Source organism: Rhyacophila brunnea, unplaced genomic scaffold (assembly GCF_057557595.1).
Source record: "Rhyacophila brunnea isolate RB1 unplaced genomic scaffold, BYU_Rbru_1.0 scaffold_17, whole genome shotgun sequence".
Taxonomy (NCBI): Eukaryota; Metazoa; Arthropoda; class Insecta; order Trichoptera; family Rhyacophilidae; genus Rhyacophila; species Rhyacophila brunnea.
In genome coordinates, this window is record NW_028232827.1 from 13610613 (window position 1) to 13629021 (window position 18409).

The following is an 18409-nucleotide window of genomic DNA, read 5'->3' on the forward strand; positions in this document are numbered from 1 at the left end:
TGTAACTATTTAAGACATGATTCAACGAAGAAGAAGAAGAAAAGGAATAGTTTTCCTCTTTTTCGTAATTATGATGACTAAAAGTCTACGTTTGAAAAGGTGAGTCTATTTGTTTTAATAATTGAACCCACGTTTTTCCTCGAGCACATACTTGTCTATTCACAACGCGAGATCACGAATTTATATAGCAGACGTCATAATGGCATATCAGATTAAATATAATGTTCAGGTTTTTTATATACTCAAGAAACAAAAACTTGGTTAAACCAAATTGTTTTAGTTTAAACATCAATCTATTTATAGCAAAGAGAAAAGATCACTCATTTTTTATTTGGTATTATTTAAATTAGGAATGTAATTAATCTAAATCTTAATTAAAATATACATATGAAAACATTAAAAAGATATTTATAATTCAGTTCGGTACATATTGTGACTAATTAAATATAAATAACATTAAAACTTCATCAAAATTTTATTTATTATTTTCAATAAAAACACAGACACTTTATATTTCGTAGATAAATACGTGTGAAATTAATCTATACCTAACATTTATAAATAAAATTACAGTGAGGAAATTATATAAAATGAGATGTGGGAAATATAGATAAAATAAATAATATCCCATTTCTCCCCATGTATATAAAATATCTCCTCTAGTCTGGTGGATACGTTAAGAGTACCTAACTAAAACCGCGACTAGGCAGCTTTGGATTTCTATGCTTATTTGCAGGTACTCAGTTGAATGTGACTCATCTGTTTTATCAGTCAAGCAACGACTGATCTCAGCCGTGGTATTTAAAGCGGGGGTCCCTGTGGTCCAAATGTCTCCAAGGATCACCCCACCAAAACAAACAGTGGAAGGATACTAGCGATACTTGCAAGGTGCCCTGCCACATCCTGAAGCGGGCCCCCTACCTATCATTAAGGTTATAGGCAGTATGACGGTCTATATTAGCGTTTTCCAAAAGGTGTTCTAGGTAAAATTAAGAGCATTCAATGTATTTTAGCGATTTTTTATGTTAATCAACATATCCACTTGAATTATGGAGTTGTCGAGTATCGATACTAATCAATAATCAAAAATTGTATGATACAAATACTCCTCTTGAAATAAAATAGCACCGCAGGCGACATTTTTTTACTGTTCATGAAAACTTGTGATGTGTGTTTATCTCACTTATCTGTTCGACCCGTCACACTGGGCCCCATCTAACCTCGGGCCCCAGGCTAGCCCCTATCAGCCACCCTTGTGGCGGCCATGCCTGCACGACACACACACTACAAACAAGGGCTCCAAATACCTCGAAATCTTGGGGACGGACGAAAAATACCACTAGTATCATTTCGCTCTTAAGGTGACGCATCAGTGAAACGCCAAATAATTTTCAACTGTACGCGCGACGAAATTTTGGACTCGCTGCCATTCACTGAGAGAATGTTGACCCGGGAACACGTCACTTTGCTGCGTGATGGCGACGGGTCAATTAATTCTAAAATCGTGTAAAGATGACTAAAAACGTTACCCATTTACTTTAAAAAGAAAACATGTCAATGAATATATTATTATTGTTACTAATAGAACAATAAACAGAACATAAAATGGACGTATGTTGGATTTATATGACAATTAATATTTCGTTTGACAGGCGTCATTTTCACCCGCCACCCGCAATCCGCGCATCGCCTAGCGACGATCTTTTTAGACCGTGCCTTAACTAATGCATGGCCTTAAATAATTTATTATTAAAGTATACTTTTTATTTATTATACAATCTACTACTAATATATTACACAAGTTTAGTGTTGTAACTGAAACCTACATCGAAATAACCCGTTAAAATAAAAACACCTCCGGAAAGAAACCCCCAAACAACTATGCAATAATCCACCGCAAGAGCCAATCCATCAATCCAATATAACGCACGGCGGAAAAAACCATTCTATTTTTAGTTTGCAGTGTCCAAAGAGTCTAGTGTGAATCATTCGCGGGGTATTAACTCTTATCAAAGATTTTCCGGCCAGTAGACGTCGAGCGCCTTTACCGCCGCTGCAGAACCGGTCCACCTCAGGTCCAACGTCGCTTATATCAATACCTGTGCACCGCGGATGGTGTCAGTCGATTGCACGCCTCTCTCATAACACGTCGGAATACCCCTGTGCATAGCCGGTGACTTAAAATAATCCTGGACGATAAACCAAAAATAAACACAAAATTAACAAACAAGCCAACACTTGTAAAGTATTTTTTTTAACTACAGTGGTGCTTACAAGTAAAACAAAAGTTTGTTTTGGTCTGTCAAAAGTCACCCTACTGCTCTAAAAAAGCAGGGGTTAAATAAATAAAGTTCTTTGCTTGATTTATGTAATAATTTTTTGATGTCTGTGAAATTAATGATTGCATTCGCAAATGTTTTGTGAATACTTTATCGTTTTTCTGCTGCTACTGTCGTCGGTCTAAACGAGGACGCGTCGAAAGCGTGTCTGAAATAGTTAAAACAAAAGAATTTTGTGATTTCAATTCGGAAAGAATTACTTCGCTCGATAGGGGATAGTTTTTTGTTGAATACTTGCCACTTGAGGTGAAGAAAATCTGCCGAAGAATTATTATACCAAAAGTGATTGAAACCAGAATCCTATTAATTTTTAAGAAAATAATAACGACGTAACAAGTGTACCTTATAAAAATACATTAATAATAAGACTACAATTTGATTGATTATCGTCACGCGATATAAAATAAATATTTAATACTAATAAATAATAGGATAAGTCTAAAGATGCATCACGCTAGGAAAGCTGACTGCGAGTACAATGCCGTGGGAACGTCTATACCAGGTAATAATTTTACACTTGCACTTTTTAATCGCAAACTGTTTAAACAAAGTAAACCTGTTGAGAGTCTCTACAATTATTCTATACTTACAAAGGAATATTAATAACTGACTGTAAAATGATATTTATAATATAAGGTAGGTACAGTTAAATTATTAACTATTAAGTTTTATTCTTTGTTTGATTATTACATGCTTTTGTGGACAGTTAAGAAAGATAGCAACTAAGTATCGTATAGATTATTAGTTATGTTGTTTTTAAATGTATATAATACATATTATTATTACTATAATAACATAATGATTCTGTTATTATTCCAGTTGTATGCCAGTTCTAAGGTTAAAATTGATCTTAATCGTTGATTTAATTTTTAATATATATATATATATATATATATATATATATATATATATATATATATATATATATTAATTTAAATGTAGTGTAGTTTTAAAATTAGTACCTACAAGTACAAAAAACCAATGCCACAAAGTATAATGGTACACTAATGTATAATCAACTTTAATACTGTAAATTAATTGTTGTGCAAGTGAATTATTTTAAATACATTTTCATATTGTTACAAATGCAAAAAATAATTTAAAAAAATAGTGTTTCAATTTTTCACATGGAGCTCGCATTTACGTTTTAATTTTTAATTCGATACGTTTATCACATAATGTAAATTTTGTTAAACCTAAAAACCGTGAAATGACATCCTGGAAAAAGATATCAACATTTTTAGTAAATTCTCTTTGTATTGTAGTTTATCGTAAAGTTCTTAATATAGTGAATACCGACTGAATTCTAAAAAGTATATTACATTTGTTAAAATGCTTTTGCTACAGTTTTAGAATATTGGATTGTATTTTTTTTTTAATATAAATAATTTAATTAGATATTATGTATTTAAAACTCGTTACTATGTGTGTTTCAATAACTAATAAAATAACTGCAATATTTATTGTAACTAAGTATAAATAGTGTTAATAAATAATATTACTATAAAATAACTTTCGAAAATTTATCAAAAAATTAATTATTCCATAGTGTATTTAAAATATTGCAAACATAATTTTATTGTTACGTAAAAAGACAGTGTTTTTTTGTTAGTTAAATGAAAACGCAAGTTTTGAACCACATTTTTCTTATGTTATGTAAAATTATTGGATTGTTTTGACATATTCATATAATAGATAGTGTTTATTTAGATATGATGTAAAAATAATCCAATAATTTTATATACTATAAGAGAAAGGGTAGTTTAAAACTTGGGTTTTCATTTCACTAAAACCAAAAACTGTCTTTTTACTTGACGTAGTAAACTAATTGTCATATACCACATATCATCAAAATCTAATAAAAATGCAAACATATTACATAACATGTATGTAATTTCAGACAAATTGTCTATAACTTTCAACATTCGATAAACGAGGATTCGATTTTTTAATTTACTTAATAACTAGAAACCGATCAATTATAATTATGCTTATATTTCAACAATTAGTATATTTTCTAATAACAACGTTTTTATTTGAAAATTCAATGTAATAGAAAAGAAATTGAGCTAACGTAAAAACCAACCACCTACGAATGAAATATACAAACCACAAAATAAACATTGAATTGTTTACTATGTGTAGGTTATTTGAAAATATATGCCTTATTTTTGTTTCGGTAGACAATTTACAGTGTTAATTATATTACAGAAGTTTTCTTTTTAATCAAAAAAATAGTTCTTTCGTCTACCTTTAGATATATCTAGTAATCTAGAGGCTATATAATATAATTTTAAGAATCAATCATAACACTCATATTAAATTATAATTATTATTCTTCAAGTTGGTTGGATACTGATCAATTAACCTGGTACCTTGTATAACTTTTATAAACAAATTTAGGAAATACTATATTATAATTCATTGGCATTAAATAAAATTACCTTTATTTTCTGAAGTCCATAATATAATATTAATTTTAGTATTGAACTCACAAAGAATATGAACTTCTGACATACTTATATCTGGTTTCAATTGGTTAGTTTTTGCAAACAAATTTGGGTTTTCCTGATCATAAGACCGCAAAGGGCGACTCACTCATCTTAGGTCAAAGTCAATGGCAATGCACATATTATTATATTGTGTTAAGTTAGTATACCGTGCAATTTGTATAGTTAATTATACTATGTAATTTGCGTATTTTTAACTTAATTACAATTGATTCATCATAATAATAGTGAATCAGTCATGTCGCAATTTTTTAATATTAAAAAAATGACTGTGGTTTTAATTTGATATTAATATGAGCGACAAAACATTTATTTTTAACAATATAGGTAATATAAAGGTAATTGTATGATACACAAAAAATAATTAATCGATGACAAAACGATCTGATATTAATATAATTAGCACCTATTATTTGAAATAAGCTACTATATTAAGAAATGTAACTATTTTTCTTAGTATAGTTTCATTGTAGTAAAAAAAACTAAAAGTGTTCATTGAGCCCTTTTCAATTTAAAGTAGGTATCAGTTAGTAGATATTTTTTTCAATTCAACCCACGTTCAATATTTCATACATACAAATCGTTTCCATTAGAAAACATCAACCTTATATTATATTTCTTTCTAGATTAGGTACGATGCTAAAATAATTAATTAAATTATTTTTTAACTACAACTATTTTATTTTTACATGGATTTCCTGAAAATCAAATTCAAACGAACGTTAATTTTTGGGTTATTATAACAATAGATATATTTATTAATATAAAACACCTACACCATATGTACGAATAAAATTAATTATTTATGAAATCTGTTTATTTAAAATGTCATCTTTTGCGGTTTCTAAAGTGCAACATCCAAACTTTTGTATAAAAGTATTTTTTTTTAAAACAGAGTTCAGTGAAAAATACAAGACGAAACCAGTAAATCCATTTTGACAACTTTACTCTCAGTTTTCAAATTGTCACTTACACTCGTTTGGCTTGGCATTTTTGATATATTTATTAAAAATCCGTATATGTTTAAGTATTATAATAATATTAGAAACATATTTTTTTTACATCCATATACATCCATTTACATCCATACAAAACATATTTAAAATTAATCTTAGAAATAAAATTATTAAGTATTTTTCATTGTTAACGTGATATTACTTATTTACATTTGATCAATTTGAATCAACTATAAAAACTTAATTACTTACTAGTACGCCATGTTTATGTTTTAAAAACTTTGAAAGACAAGTTTAGTTCACTTTAAAATAGTTTATATTATTATTAATTGCATATTGACATGATAATGATTAATTGTAATAACCGTTATTAATGTGATTTTTAGTCATATTATCAAAAGATTGATTTCAACGACCTTCAATAATATTATGTATAATGGTTTATATTGGATGGAATTTCCAAACAATTAATATTCCAAAACATGTGATTGTCGACGCGTTTGTACAAACCGTCATTTGATTTAGATAACATCAAAATCAATTTAGTTTCAATAATGCAATTAATGATTGAAAGGTACTTATAATTACGAAAAGTACTTTCTATTTTAATAACATTGAGTGTTCTAATGGCGATCAAAAACCATGCTAAATTTCATACGTTATTCTATTCTGCCGATGATTATGTTTAGTAAATATTCTTTTGTTTTTTCATACTTTACTAAAACTTACTTTAAACTTACTTTACTTTATTTAAAAAAAAAAAAAAAAAAAGATAGATACCTACTCGAGCAAAACTTTATTAGATATCACCCGAATTTTAATACTAACGATAACCCAAGACCTCAAACGCATGAAAGGTGAATGAATGTTCTTACTTTACATTTTTTTTAAATCAATGAGATATACAATGGTTGGCTCTAGTCAGTGTCTTTGGACACGCGCAAACCTATTACACTCAACTGAGAGCTTGAGAGAGCCCGCACGACCAACAACAATGAGATGTAAGCACAAGGTATTATACCCTCACCTCACCACACCACCACTGCTATCCGACCTTAAATTGGTCAATTAGTTCTTGAGAAGTTACAACGGACAATCATTAAGATATATATATGTATATAAATAACTCTATTTTGTCCTTGCGTGTTATGGAAATAATCAAAAAGTTTACGAAAGGAAAATATTCTGAAATCACAAACACTTCAATTGAAATATAATTAGTATTATGTAAATTAATATTAACAATAATAATTGTAGTTTAATAAAAATTAGCCAATAATTAAGTAATTTACAAAAGATCATGTTAAAAGCCTAATCTACTAATATTACTGATATAATATACCTACAATAGTTTTAGTTGAATTAACCTTCCCTTTACGATACTAATAAATTCCGTCCGTTCCCGTGATGTCACCTTGGGTTAGCCTAGCGTATGAGATTGACAATATTACAGTAAGTAGATAAAAATAAAATACCTATTTTGGCAACATAGACAAGTCTAATTAGGTTTCATCATCCTTATTTATTTAATCTATAAAATGATAAATAGGCATCAAAGCCTAATACGAGTATTTCTATACATACAGCCAACAAGTCATAATACACTATATTTATATTAATATATTATCTTGATCTCACTATTACTTTCAGATCTCTTTCTCACAATTGAGTATGCCTCTATTTGTCGCATAATATACTTTCAGATATACCTCTTTTGTTCGTAATGAAATGCGGTGCTCTGTTTGCAATTTGCATTTATAATAATTTATTACAGGTAAATGAAATTTGACGGATATCTGTTAATTATAATATGCTATCGATTTTGAAAATAATAACATTTTAATAAGATGTAATTGAGGATTCTAGGAATAGGCAAAATATGAAGATGATAATATTTAGTTAATATTATTAACTAAAATATGTACTGTTTAATAAGTTGGGTAGCCTAATGTGACATACGGTAACGGGATTGTTAAGTTTACTACAGTTTTATACGACTCAAAAATAAACCAGATTTCTGAATTGATTTATAAATTAAATTTCTTTCGACTTATGAATAATATAAGTATTGCGTAAAATCGTTTTTACACAAAAAATATATTGTAGCACGCCAAGTATTTACGTAATTTTATATTATGTAGAAACTAACTACTCTTGAACTTGAAAAACCACATAATTAAAAAAATATCAATGATTTAAATTATACAGGTCAAAATACGAACTACGTGTGAAGTTGTTTACTTATTTATCTATCTAATTACCGGTTTTTGCCGACTCCCCCAAGTCAATGAAATGATAAATAATACCGGATTGGCGACAAAAATAAACCTTTATTTGACTACATATATAATGACATTAAAACAATAGATTCGGGCCAATTAAACATTATGTATATTTTCCATTTCATACGAGATATTATAAGATGTATATATTAATAGAAGTAGCAAAACCCTAAGTGCATTATTAGCGGCCTTCCAGGACGCCAGAATCCGTTTGGCTTGAAGAATAGGCAACCCAGGTTGAGGTTATCTTCTGGCATACACAGCACAAGGCCGAGCCAGGTCAAACGTCACCTCTTCACTCCCGGCGCGATGAAAGGCTGCTTGGTGCGTTTTTGTATCTCCTCGTTACTCTTAAAGTCATACCACCCGCACACCCAGTATCCATCGCAAACATCTGTTTTATAAGCTCAGTATACGGTTGCTCTGAACCTCCGTATGGTGTTATTTATCGCTACCGTAAAGCAACACCGTCAGAATGCAAGCGTAGAATAGGCGGAATTTGATTTTGACCAAATACAGTCGTGAGTCCCGGACACTCCGCATCGAGTTGAATGTTGTACCATCTCCCTTGATGCGTACTCCTAGGTTTTCGAAGCTGAACTCGATGTTTTTCCCGTCGCTAATCAGAGGGAAATCTGGAACAGGACATGTGCTATTGCACAAAACATTTAAACAATTATTATGTTATATTATTATTTATTAAAATTATTTATAACTATTGTTTCTTTTGATCTGTTCCCAACGTTTTTGATCAAAACATTTGTTTTCTGCTTTGAAGCTAAGGTCATGTAAATTGTAAACATAAAACTATGCTGGTATTTTATCTCCATCGGCCTTTTGACAGCTGATGACACAATTTATTATTGTTTATTTATGAACCGATGTGCTCAATATTGGAGATTGCAACTCGACCACACGTAGTCACTTTTTACTAATCTTATTAAAACATATTATCATTTGTATCGTCATCGATTTTATTTTAACATAAATAGTAACATGTAGCTACATTGATAATCAGTTTTCTCTGAAGGTCGTATTACGCTGGACGATGAGTTACTCATTAAATCCGAACCTACCAGTGTACGTAGAATATCGCGTGCATATACATTACCAAAATCGACTACTTATACTATTCGAGAACCATTATAAATCTATATTATGTTCAAAAATTACCTCTACACACTATTTGACCGTGTTATTTATCCACTAATACTCTTGATAATTGTTTACTATGGCTTGGATTAGGTAGGGCTTAATTGAATTTTAAAAATAACAAACACTATTCATACATTGTAAGCATAGTGCATTTAAAACAAATACGTTTGACTGGCAAAGTATAGCATGCACGATTCATGTCGGATCTTAACAGCCTACCTCCACCCTTCGCTACTTCTGTTGAAACCGATTCAATATAAGTATTAGAAACAAATCAATTACATCGATTATTATCTTCACGATTCGATACATAAGACTCAATGTGACCATCACCTTGCATTTACTTTCTCATCGTTCAGAAACTGAACTGGCGTCGTCCGGTGTAATATGGTGAATGACGACAAAGCTTTATTCGTTATAGTTTAAAGTTAACCAATATAATTATTTTTATTGAATAAAAACAGTGATTTTGTCAATTAACTCAAAGGTCAATAAGATGCTTTGGATCAAGGCATTATTTTCAATTAATAACCTCAAACGTGCTCGAGAAATCGTTATCAGTAGTTGTATTACTATCGATTTTAATCAAGAAATTTTCAATGTCAACAGAGTTCCTTTATTTGAGACCTTGTAATCTTAGTGTTATCATTTTATTTTGATTTTTATTATTATTTCAATGAATTGGTTGCATTATTTTCAATACTTTCAATTTTGTAAAGTATAGTATGGCACTATAAGCAATAGCCTGACCAATACACCTCAATTTAATTTTTGTACACTACACTCCTTTTTTATTTCGAATGTCTACCTGCACTTGCAAGTATGGTGATCTAGTCGTGGTTTTTGCGTATTTAAGTATCTTTCTGGTCAGCTAAATGATGCATTCTTCGAGGTTTGATCATCCACACTCACGACGTTGAGCTGGCTACACATGCATTGAATACTAAAACACCCAATATAATATGAAAATAGTTAATATTATATGAGTAGATAATCAAAAAAAAAAAAAAAAAAGATATTTAATATATTTAACGTCTTCAAAAATATTAATATTAACACCAAAGAACAATTTCTGAAATATACTTAAGTACGTAAGTATTTAAAAATAATATAATAATTATTGCACCGAATATTTTTTTTCTAAAATTTTTCTAGTACCTACTTATATATTTTTTTGAGGTTATTCCAAATTATGTAGGTATTCTTATATCTTGTGTATTCAATATGTTTGCATGAAATCATGATTTTCGATACTGAAAGGGCCAGTTGGGCCTGTTCTATTTAACAGATTTTTGTTTTCACGATAAATGGATTATAACAACTTGCTCCGCCTATTGGGTCTATACTCTTGATCTAAACACATATTGAAAAAACAACACGTGAATTTTCCAGACCCGCAATTCTAACCCGAGGCCCCTGGCATTATAAGATGACACGTTACAGATCGACCATTATGTATTAGTATTAATTATTAAAATATATCAAGCAGTTAAACAGCACGGCAGAGGGCATTATAGAATACTCCGTCTGTCTTAAGATGATTTGTTTCAAATAAAAATAATTTAACAAAATTCTAATAACTACATAGGTAGGTACTTCAGAATGACTTTTCATTTTTAGAACGTATTTTTAAACATGTATTTCCTATACTTATTATAAAATATCTTTTTTCAATAAAATTATTCTGTCGGTAATTATTTTCTAGTTTAATAATATAATAATTGTTTTATATCTGTTTGCGCAACGTGTTGTTATTACTAGTGGTAAATGATAGTTTTTGACAAGATCATTAAGGACCAGTTTCACAAACTATTACAAGCTTGATTGCACAATATCTTCTTTATTCTTCATTGTGCAATACGTACTACATAAAATAAATTATGTATATCAGTATAATTAAAAACAAGTTTTTTGAAAAATATTAGGTTAGAAAAAAATAGAACAAGAATAAGTAGACCAATCAACCATTGTATGTATAGTTTATATACTTTCTAATTATTGCATATTAATAGTAACTATAGATCGACCTCTATATCAAGTCTATTACGTCACAGCGCTGCATGCGCTGACACTGACGTTATGTCAAGTGATCTTTATGTCTTGATTTGTCATAGCAGATACTCTATCTCTGCCACTATTGAGTGCCATCTTTCTTTTCTGTTTATCCTCCTTACAATACTTCTACATTCGAAACAATGCTCTTCGTCTGCTTCTGCAAAGGTGCATTTTAATGTTAATAAAATTCCATGCGGGTGAGGGTTTTAGTTCCAAAAACGACCGTGGTTATATAAAAGACTTGATATTATAGAAGTGACACCGGATCAGGTAGTTTGCACACAGATAATCGATGCAATATCGTATAGACATTTTATAGTTTAAATCGATCTCGCAAACAGTCAGAAAATGTTAAAATTCATCGGTATATAAAATAGTAGTATATAAAAAATATCATTATTAAAAAACAAAACACATGTGCACATTTTACATAACAAAAATATATACCTTTTTTCCATACCTACCTATATTTTAAAGCTTTTTAAAAAACGAGAGTATTTATGATAATAGAACCATAATTTTAGTTTCATTTAACATTTTATAATAGTTTTTTTTAATGTACGTTTATATTTGAATTGAAAAAAATATGTTCTTTTTAGTATTTAAAATAATATTTTGTACAGTAAAAACGAAACAATAATGCGGTCGGTCGATAGTGTGCGTGCGTATGGGGAGCCGTGATAAATGCCTGGCAGCCGATGACCGCGTATTCGTACGTATACGTACATATACAATCGACGAACCGCATCATCGTTTAGTTTTTACTGTAAGTATGTATTGATAATATTTAAAATTGACTTTTACATGTTATAATATTTTATTTGACAGTATACAATTATTCACTAAATAAATATCCGTAGTAGAACGACACAGCTTTAAAAATAATTGAATAAGTTATTTATGTCAACTAATTTCGTGTATAGATTAATTGACTAGTTGCAGTTGAGTTGAGGTTGTATAGGTATGCGAGCTCGCTTATCGTGATAATCTCTCTTCAAACAAATAAATTAGTTAAAAATTACTCACGAATACACAGTGTTGACATCGTTAAAATATTAAAAAATAGAATAATTATATTACTCATTTAATTACTTTAAGGCTCAAGATAGAAATTAGTCTAGTTAAATGCCCTTTTGAAAGCAAATAATTAATTTGTCAAATTATTTACAGAGGTCAATTATTTACAAATGATCTATATTGTGTGGTCAGATTTTAAAGTACGAGTTGTTAACAACTGGCTCGCTTTTTCTTAAAAAAATAATATTTTATTTTCATTTTTTCTACTAGACCATGAAGTCATTTTTGTACGTCAGTATTGTCCATTTGATGACAGTTACCGATATTTTTTCTGTAAACTGAGCCTTCAGAAAAATGTTTCATTAAAGTTCTCCACACAACCCGTGCGAATTATTTGCACCACCTGCTAATGTTTCGCATCGCCCCTATGATAGTGGCGGATTTATAAGATCCAACTTTCGCGACAGTCTTGCATTGAGCGTGCGAATTTGTTGCGCAAAAAAAAACGTTGCAAAATTTCCACATAGTCGACTGCATTTTTACAAGGCGTTCCAAGTTAAAAATGATGATAAAGGCGATTAATTTGATAGAAATGGTTCAAACAATCATAAAATTTAATGTATATGATGACTGCATATTATTATATGCAGTTGTAGGCCAAATACCATTTGAAAATGCACTTTTATCACTTTCAATGATTCTGACAGTACGCAAAAATGAGATTGTCGTAGTCATCAAAAATCGTTGTTTCATTTTAAGATAAGATTTAAAACCTCCAAATTTAACAATTGAATTAAGATAACATGTCTGCATTCATGTTATGAGTATTTACTGTATGATTAATAATTTTTGTTTTATAAACTTATCGTCAAGAAAATATGCGAGTTTTCATGAAAGTTTCACATTGGTGTGGGTGATCCTTTTTATAAGAAAACAATACAGAGTTTGACAGGAATAAACACTGATACAGTCAACTTTGGAAATTTTAAACACCGGTTCTTGCATATTTATGAGAACGTGCTGATTCCCAGCACTAGCGTTGTTGAATGATTACATAGTTGCTTAGTGGTTCATGGGCATTTCAAATTAAATTTGCAAGCTTATCATTTATTAAACAATAATATACTATATTCATCACTGTCAACTAAATTAAGATTTTTAAGTCGAAACGCAATTCTTTAGCTGATTATATGAAAATAGTTATTTTATTTAATTTATAATAAACATAATATGTACTCCAAAACTATTTTAGTATCAATAGGTATGTACTTACTTGAAATATTTCTTTATAGTTGTTTGGAGGACTTATCAAAATAAATTACAAGTAGATTTTATAGGTTACACAAAAAATTGGAAACCTTCACCAATAGAATCGTCGTTAACACGGCATTGTCAATCTACATTTCGAGATAATGTAACTTTGCATTAATGCGCGTGTAGTGAAAGGAAGGTAAGAGGTCGGTGGGTGATTGGGTTCAGACAGATCCCCCCTAGTTATTTCAATAAAATCATTACATAAGACATCAAAATGGATAGTTTAGAATCTTATTGCTTTAAAATAATTTGTAAAAAATCATTAATTATGGTATATATTATAATATTGGTATAATTACAGAATACATAGGTACTCAAGATATTTTATGTAGCAGTTCTATACTTTCGATTCAAACACAGATTAAAATACACCATATTATTATCAATTTTTACTAATATATTATTATGTTATTATTCCAATAATTAAAATATTAATATTAAAATTTTTAATCTTGTTAATTTCCGTAAATAAAATATTTACCATATTTTTTATTAATTACATATTATTGTACATAGTTTTAAAAAAATTGAACCACCCAAGCTAACTCAAATCTTTTCAAGTAATTTGAGATAATTTTTAGTAATAAAACTTAATATTTTTATCACCATTTTATGCCACAATTTTGCCACACGCACAATTCTGCAGCTCTACGCTCAAACATATACTGTGCTTATTTCAATTTTGTTGTTTTAATAAGTAACTGATAATTAATATTAATCATTTAATTGTAAATATTATTTTTCCCGTTGGGTTTATACGCTGATATCAAAATGTTGGAGAACCCGTGTAAGTCTGGATAAACAAAAATATCTATAGATAAATAAATAATCGAGAAACAAAGTTTGTCCTCTTCTCGGCTCATAAATGAGTTGATGAAACGGTGAAATCGGTCAGTTTAGAATATTTTGTTACACTGTCCAAAGCAGCCCAAGGGAGTGCTTTTGAAGTATTTTATATTATTATTTCGCAAAGTTTTAAAGTGTTTTTATGTTCGTGTTTTGAAAACGAAAGTTGTGAAGTAGTAAATAAAAAATAAAACAGTGACATAATATTTTAATATTTAAATTAAATACGAGAATTATCACACTCTGTTTATAGAAAAAGAAAGTCCGTGTTGTATAATTTAAAAAGTTTTCAATATAATTTGTTAATAAATGAATATTTTCAATATAAAAATATACTTGAGTAGTGTTAAATATAACCGTTGTAATATACTACGTAGATTTTAATTAAATAGTATCTAGTCTTATATTATTTTTTAAATATGACATTTTTAATATTTTGCTCGCGTAGTTTTAAGAGGCGACACGGTTATGAAGAAATCAATGGGGATGATTTCATAAAAAAATTTCACCCTGCAAGTGATAGAAAAAATCGCAGTTGTAAGTGTTTTATATTTTCTACAACTATATTTTTTTTTAAATTAATGAATAACTTTTCCATATATATTTTTTTCCATATATGTCACTACAGAAATATAAACCCTTATAATTTCTACAATAATTACGAATGTTTTTTTTAATTTTTTTCAATAATAGTAAATAATGCCTGCTTAGAGAATGTGTCAAGTGTCGCAGGAGCAACTTACTAAGCCAGGTCATCTATATAAACTAGTATGTAGTAGTAGTAGTAGTAGTAGTAGTAGTAAACAAATATGTATGGTGTCCGAGCAGTTGTATCATGCCAGAGATACCGCAAGAAAAATTTCAACATAAACTGTCAGTTGTCCCTTGAGCCGATACATAATTTATAATACTATAATTATTATCAATCATACGTCGTATAGATAATTTTATATTTCCAATTATATTTATATTCAGACTGTCGTCATATTATATAATTATACAGTAATTAACGTTTCATTATCAAATATGTATGTACGTCTGAATAACTATAGCACCGTCGTATAATATGGTAAATTACATAGATTAGTTTAAGCGTAATATTAAGTATGATAATTACTATTGCCTTACGACAAAGTAGAAAGTAATTTAAAAGTTTGGATTCGCGTAAATAAGTCTTTACTATTTGAATGAATCACTCATAAAGACCGGCGAATCAAGGCTCTGTCGGTGTGTGGAGAGAGATACATTCAAGAGACGCCCTATGGTTTCTTCATTACACCGCGCTGGTTTTCCATTACTGGCATTGGATATACAAGCATAGTAATAATATAATAATCACTATGTTACTTACTTAGTTCAAATGTACCAACAAATATTAATGAGTATTCCAGTAATGTAATGCACGCGTCTAATCCACTTGCCGTGTATATTATCTATTTATTAGCGTAAAACCAACAAACTGTTTGACTTACTATTAATGAGCATTTTATCTTGTGTAAATACGATAAAAAAAATAATGTGATGCTACGACGGTGTTGTCAAATATATTATAATTACAAAATGTGTTCTACATTTTCGATTTCGGATATTGTGTCTTAATAGTTAGTATTCAAAATTGGCCTAAAATACTATCGTTTGTTGATAAGTTCTTTATCGTTTCGGGTCTTCAATACTCATGTTGTGTCGACCAAAAGTTAACATAGGCAAGACATTATTATTCAGTTTATATTATAAATCATCGATCAGTCATTGGAATATTATTGTGTACTTTTGAAGTTATACTTCTTTTGGCGCGTTTGGAAAAACAGATCAGAGTGTATTTTTCGCGTGTGACCGGCCACGATGTAACACATAATTTTTATAATTTATATTGCTTTCGGGTTGCGTAATACTTTGAAATATTTATCGTTGTGTTAGGCGGATTCAAATGTGATTCCGTTAACTTTACTTTCCGAACGGTATTCATAAAACGTTATTTATATTGGAGTGTATATTTATTTACTCATAAAAAGGTAGTTTTAAACATAACACATATTTGAAAACCTTTAAAAAATAATAAAATACTTATAGTTAATTTAAATTATATATTATGGAGTATTTAACACACATAATAAAAAAACGTTCGAACCTTATACGTATTTCTGTTATGACATTTGAAATTATTTAGCAAAGCATGGTTATGTTAGTAAATTTGACAAATATTAACATCGTTCAGTTGGTATTCCTATTTTCTAACATACGCAATAGCTGCCATATTTTTATGTTCGTTGTGAATTAATTAATATTAATTCCGAAGTGTAGTATTATTAGCTACTTATCTATGCTACTCATCGTGATGGATTGTCTTTTTATACTTCCTGTAAATTGGCAAATAAATGTCATAATAGAAGTCTGAAGTCTTCTTCAAATGAGCTTGCAATGCAAAGTCGTACCTAATTTCATACCTGTACCAGTGACCTTTTTTTGCTTCAATTTCATACAATCCGGCGCCATTTCTATAGAAGGAAGATTAATTTTATTTAACATCTTTGGAATCTATCAAAAAGCATCACACACTATAGATACACAATAATGGCCTGCTAATCATATACTAACATCAAAAAGTCGATGTAATAACTTTTATCACGCCTAATTCGATTTTTGAATTAAACTATTTCGTTACACACCGATTCTAGCCTTAAATTCACTGTCGTTATCGTTACAGGATGTACAAGGTACATTTTATACAAATAACCTATTTACAAAATAGTGATATGATTTGATAATAATATTGAAATAAAAATTTTAAAATTCGAATAAGTAATTATATTTGTTAGGTAGTGAAATTCCCACACCAATTTCTCTCATATGAAGCAGTACGGGACATCCAGCCATATTGTGTTTTTTTTTCAATTATGGTAATAGTCATTTATTTATAGTGATTTTTTGCATGGGGCCCAAGATTTCTTACTGCGCCACTGATTATTAAGGGCATTACACGCAGTCAAACTCAGTCTGTTATTTTATCTTTTATAATATACTGTAATCTTTACGGAAAACTAATGTATTGTGTTTATTGTTTTTGCAGACCTGCGTCTCGGCACGCGACACATTCAAGCCTTGCTTCTGTTTGCCGCTATGGCCATCAGTGAGGCAGTCGGCGTGGCCTTGAGCGTGGGAATTGTCGCCATGACAGATCTCTACAATCAGAATGAAGACGTTGAGGTGAAATAATACCCATTATGTAATAACACTATAACGTAATATTAATTAACTATTTCTGTATTATTCTGTATTATGTTATAAAACAAAGATTCTCCGCCATTGATAGTAGAGTTGCCACATTTGGTTAAGGCTTCTCGGTTAATTTTGGAAACTAATAAAAGTTCGTGAATCATTGTCTTTGATTGGTGAATAAAAGCAAATAAATGACTCGTTCAGTTGGTCAAATAAGCGCGCTACATCCTCACTATAAGACACGATAATGGATCTTCTAGTATAACACAGTATTTATAGTACGAGTACTCTATTTATTTAATATTATAAATCTGTTTCATATTGTATTTCAAAAATTACCGTAAAATGATAAAATTATTTTACTTAGAAATTATTCAAAATTCCACTATCGATAATATTTTTGTTTGAAAAACTGTAAAGTATGCCAATTTTATATTCAAGATAAATAAACATATTGTTTTTCATCCAACATAATTTTGGTAATTTGTCTTTCAAAAATGTTTTCTTAACTGCTCTAAATTTTATATGCCATTCATACTTGTCCTAGCATTTTTATACTAATATAATTTATTTTGCTTTTCTAACACTATAACAGGCCATGAAACCCAATAACAGTAGTGTATTGAAACAATCTAACACCTAGGCTTTGAGAAAATTACATACTAAATTATTATATGGTGACCCTACCGGGATCGAACCTATAACCCCCGAATGAACAA

The 18409-nt window shown here is 29.4% G+C and overlaps 1 protein-coding gene across 2 annotated transcripts in view; it reads left to right on the forward strand.

Annotated features, from left to right (window-relative positions):
- Positions 1-2135: 2135 nt before the first annotated feature.
- LOC147073712 (putative inorganic phosphate cotransporter) overlaps positions 2136-18409 on the forward strand; it is a 48867-nt gene continuing 32593 nt past the window's right edge. Inside the window, exons 1-2 of one of the 2 annotated variants that reach the window (XM_085944325.1) lie at positions 2136-2841; positions 17542-17678. In XM_085944325.1, coding sequence (XP_085800451.1) covers positions 2784-2841; positions 17542-17678 — 195 coding nt within the window. In that variant the 5' untranslated portion in view covers positions 2136-2783. Of the gene's footprint in view, positions 2842-14497; positions 15012-17541; positions 17679-18409 lie in introns of those variants that run through there. The other variant, XM_085944324.1, reaches the window with a different exon arrangement.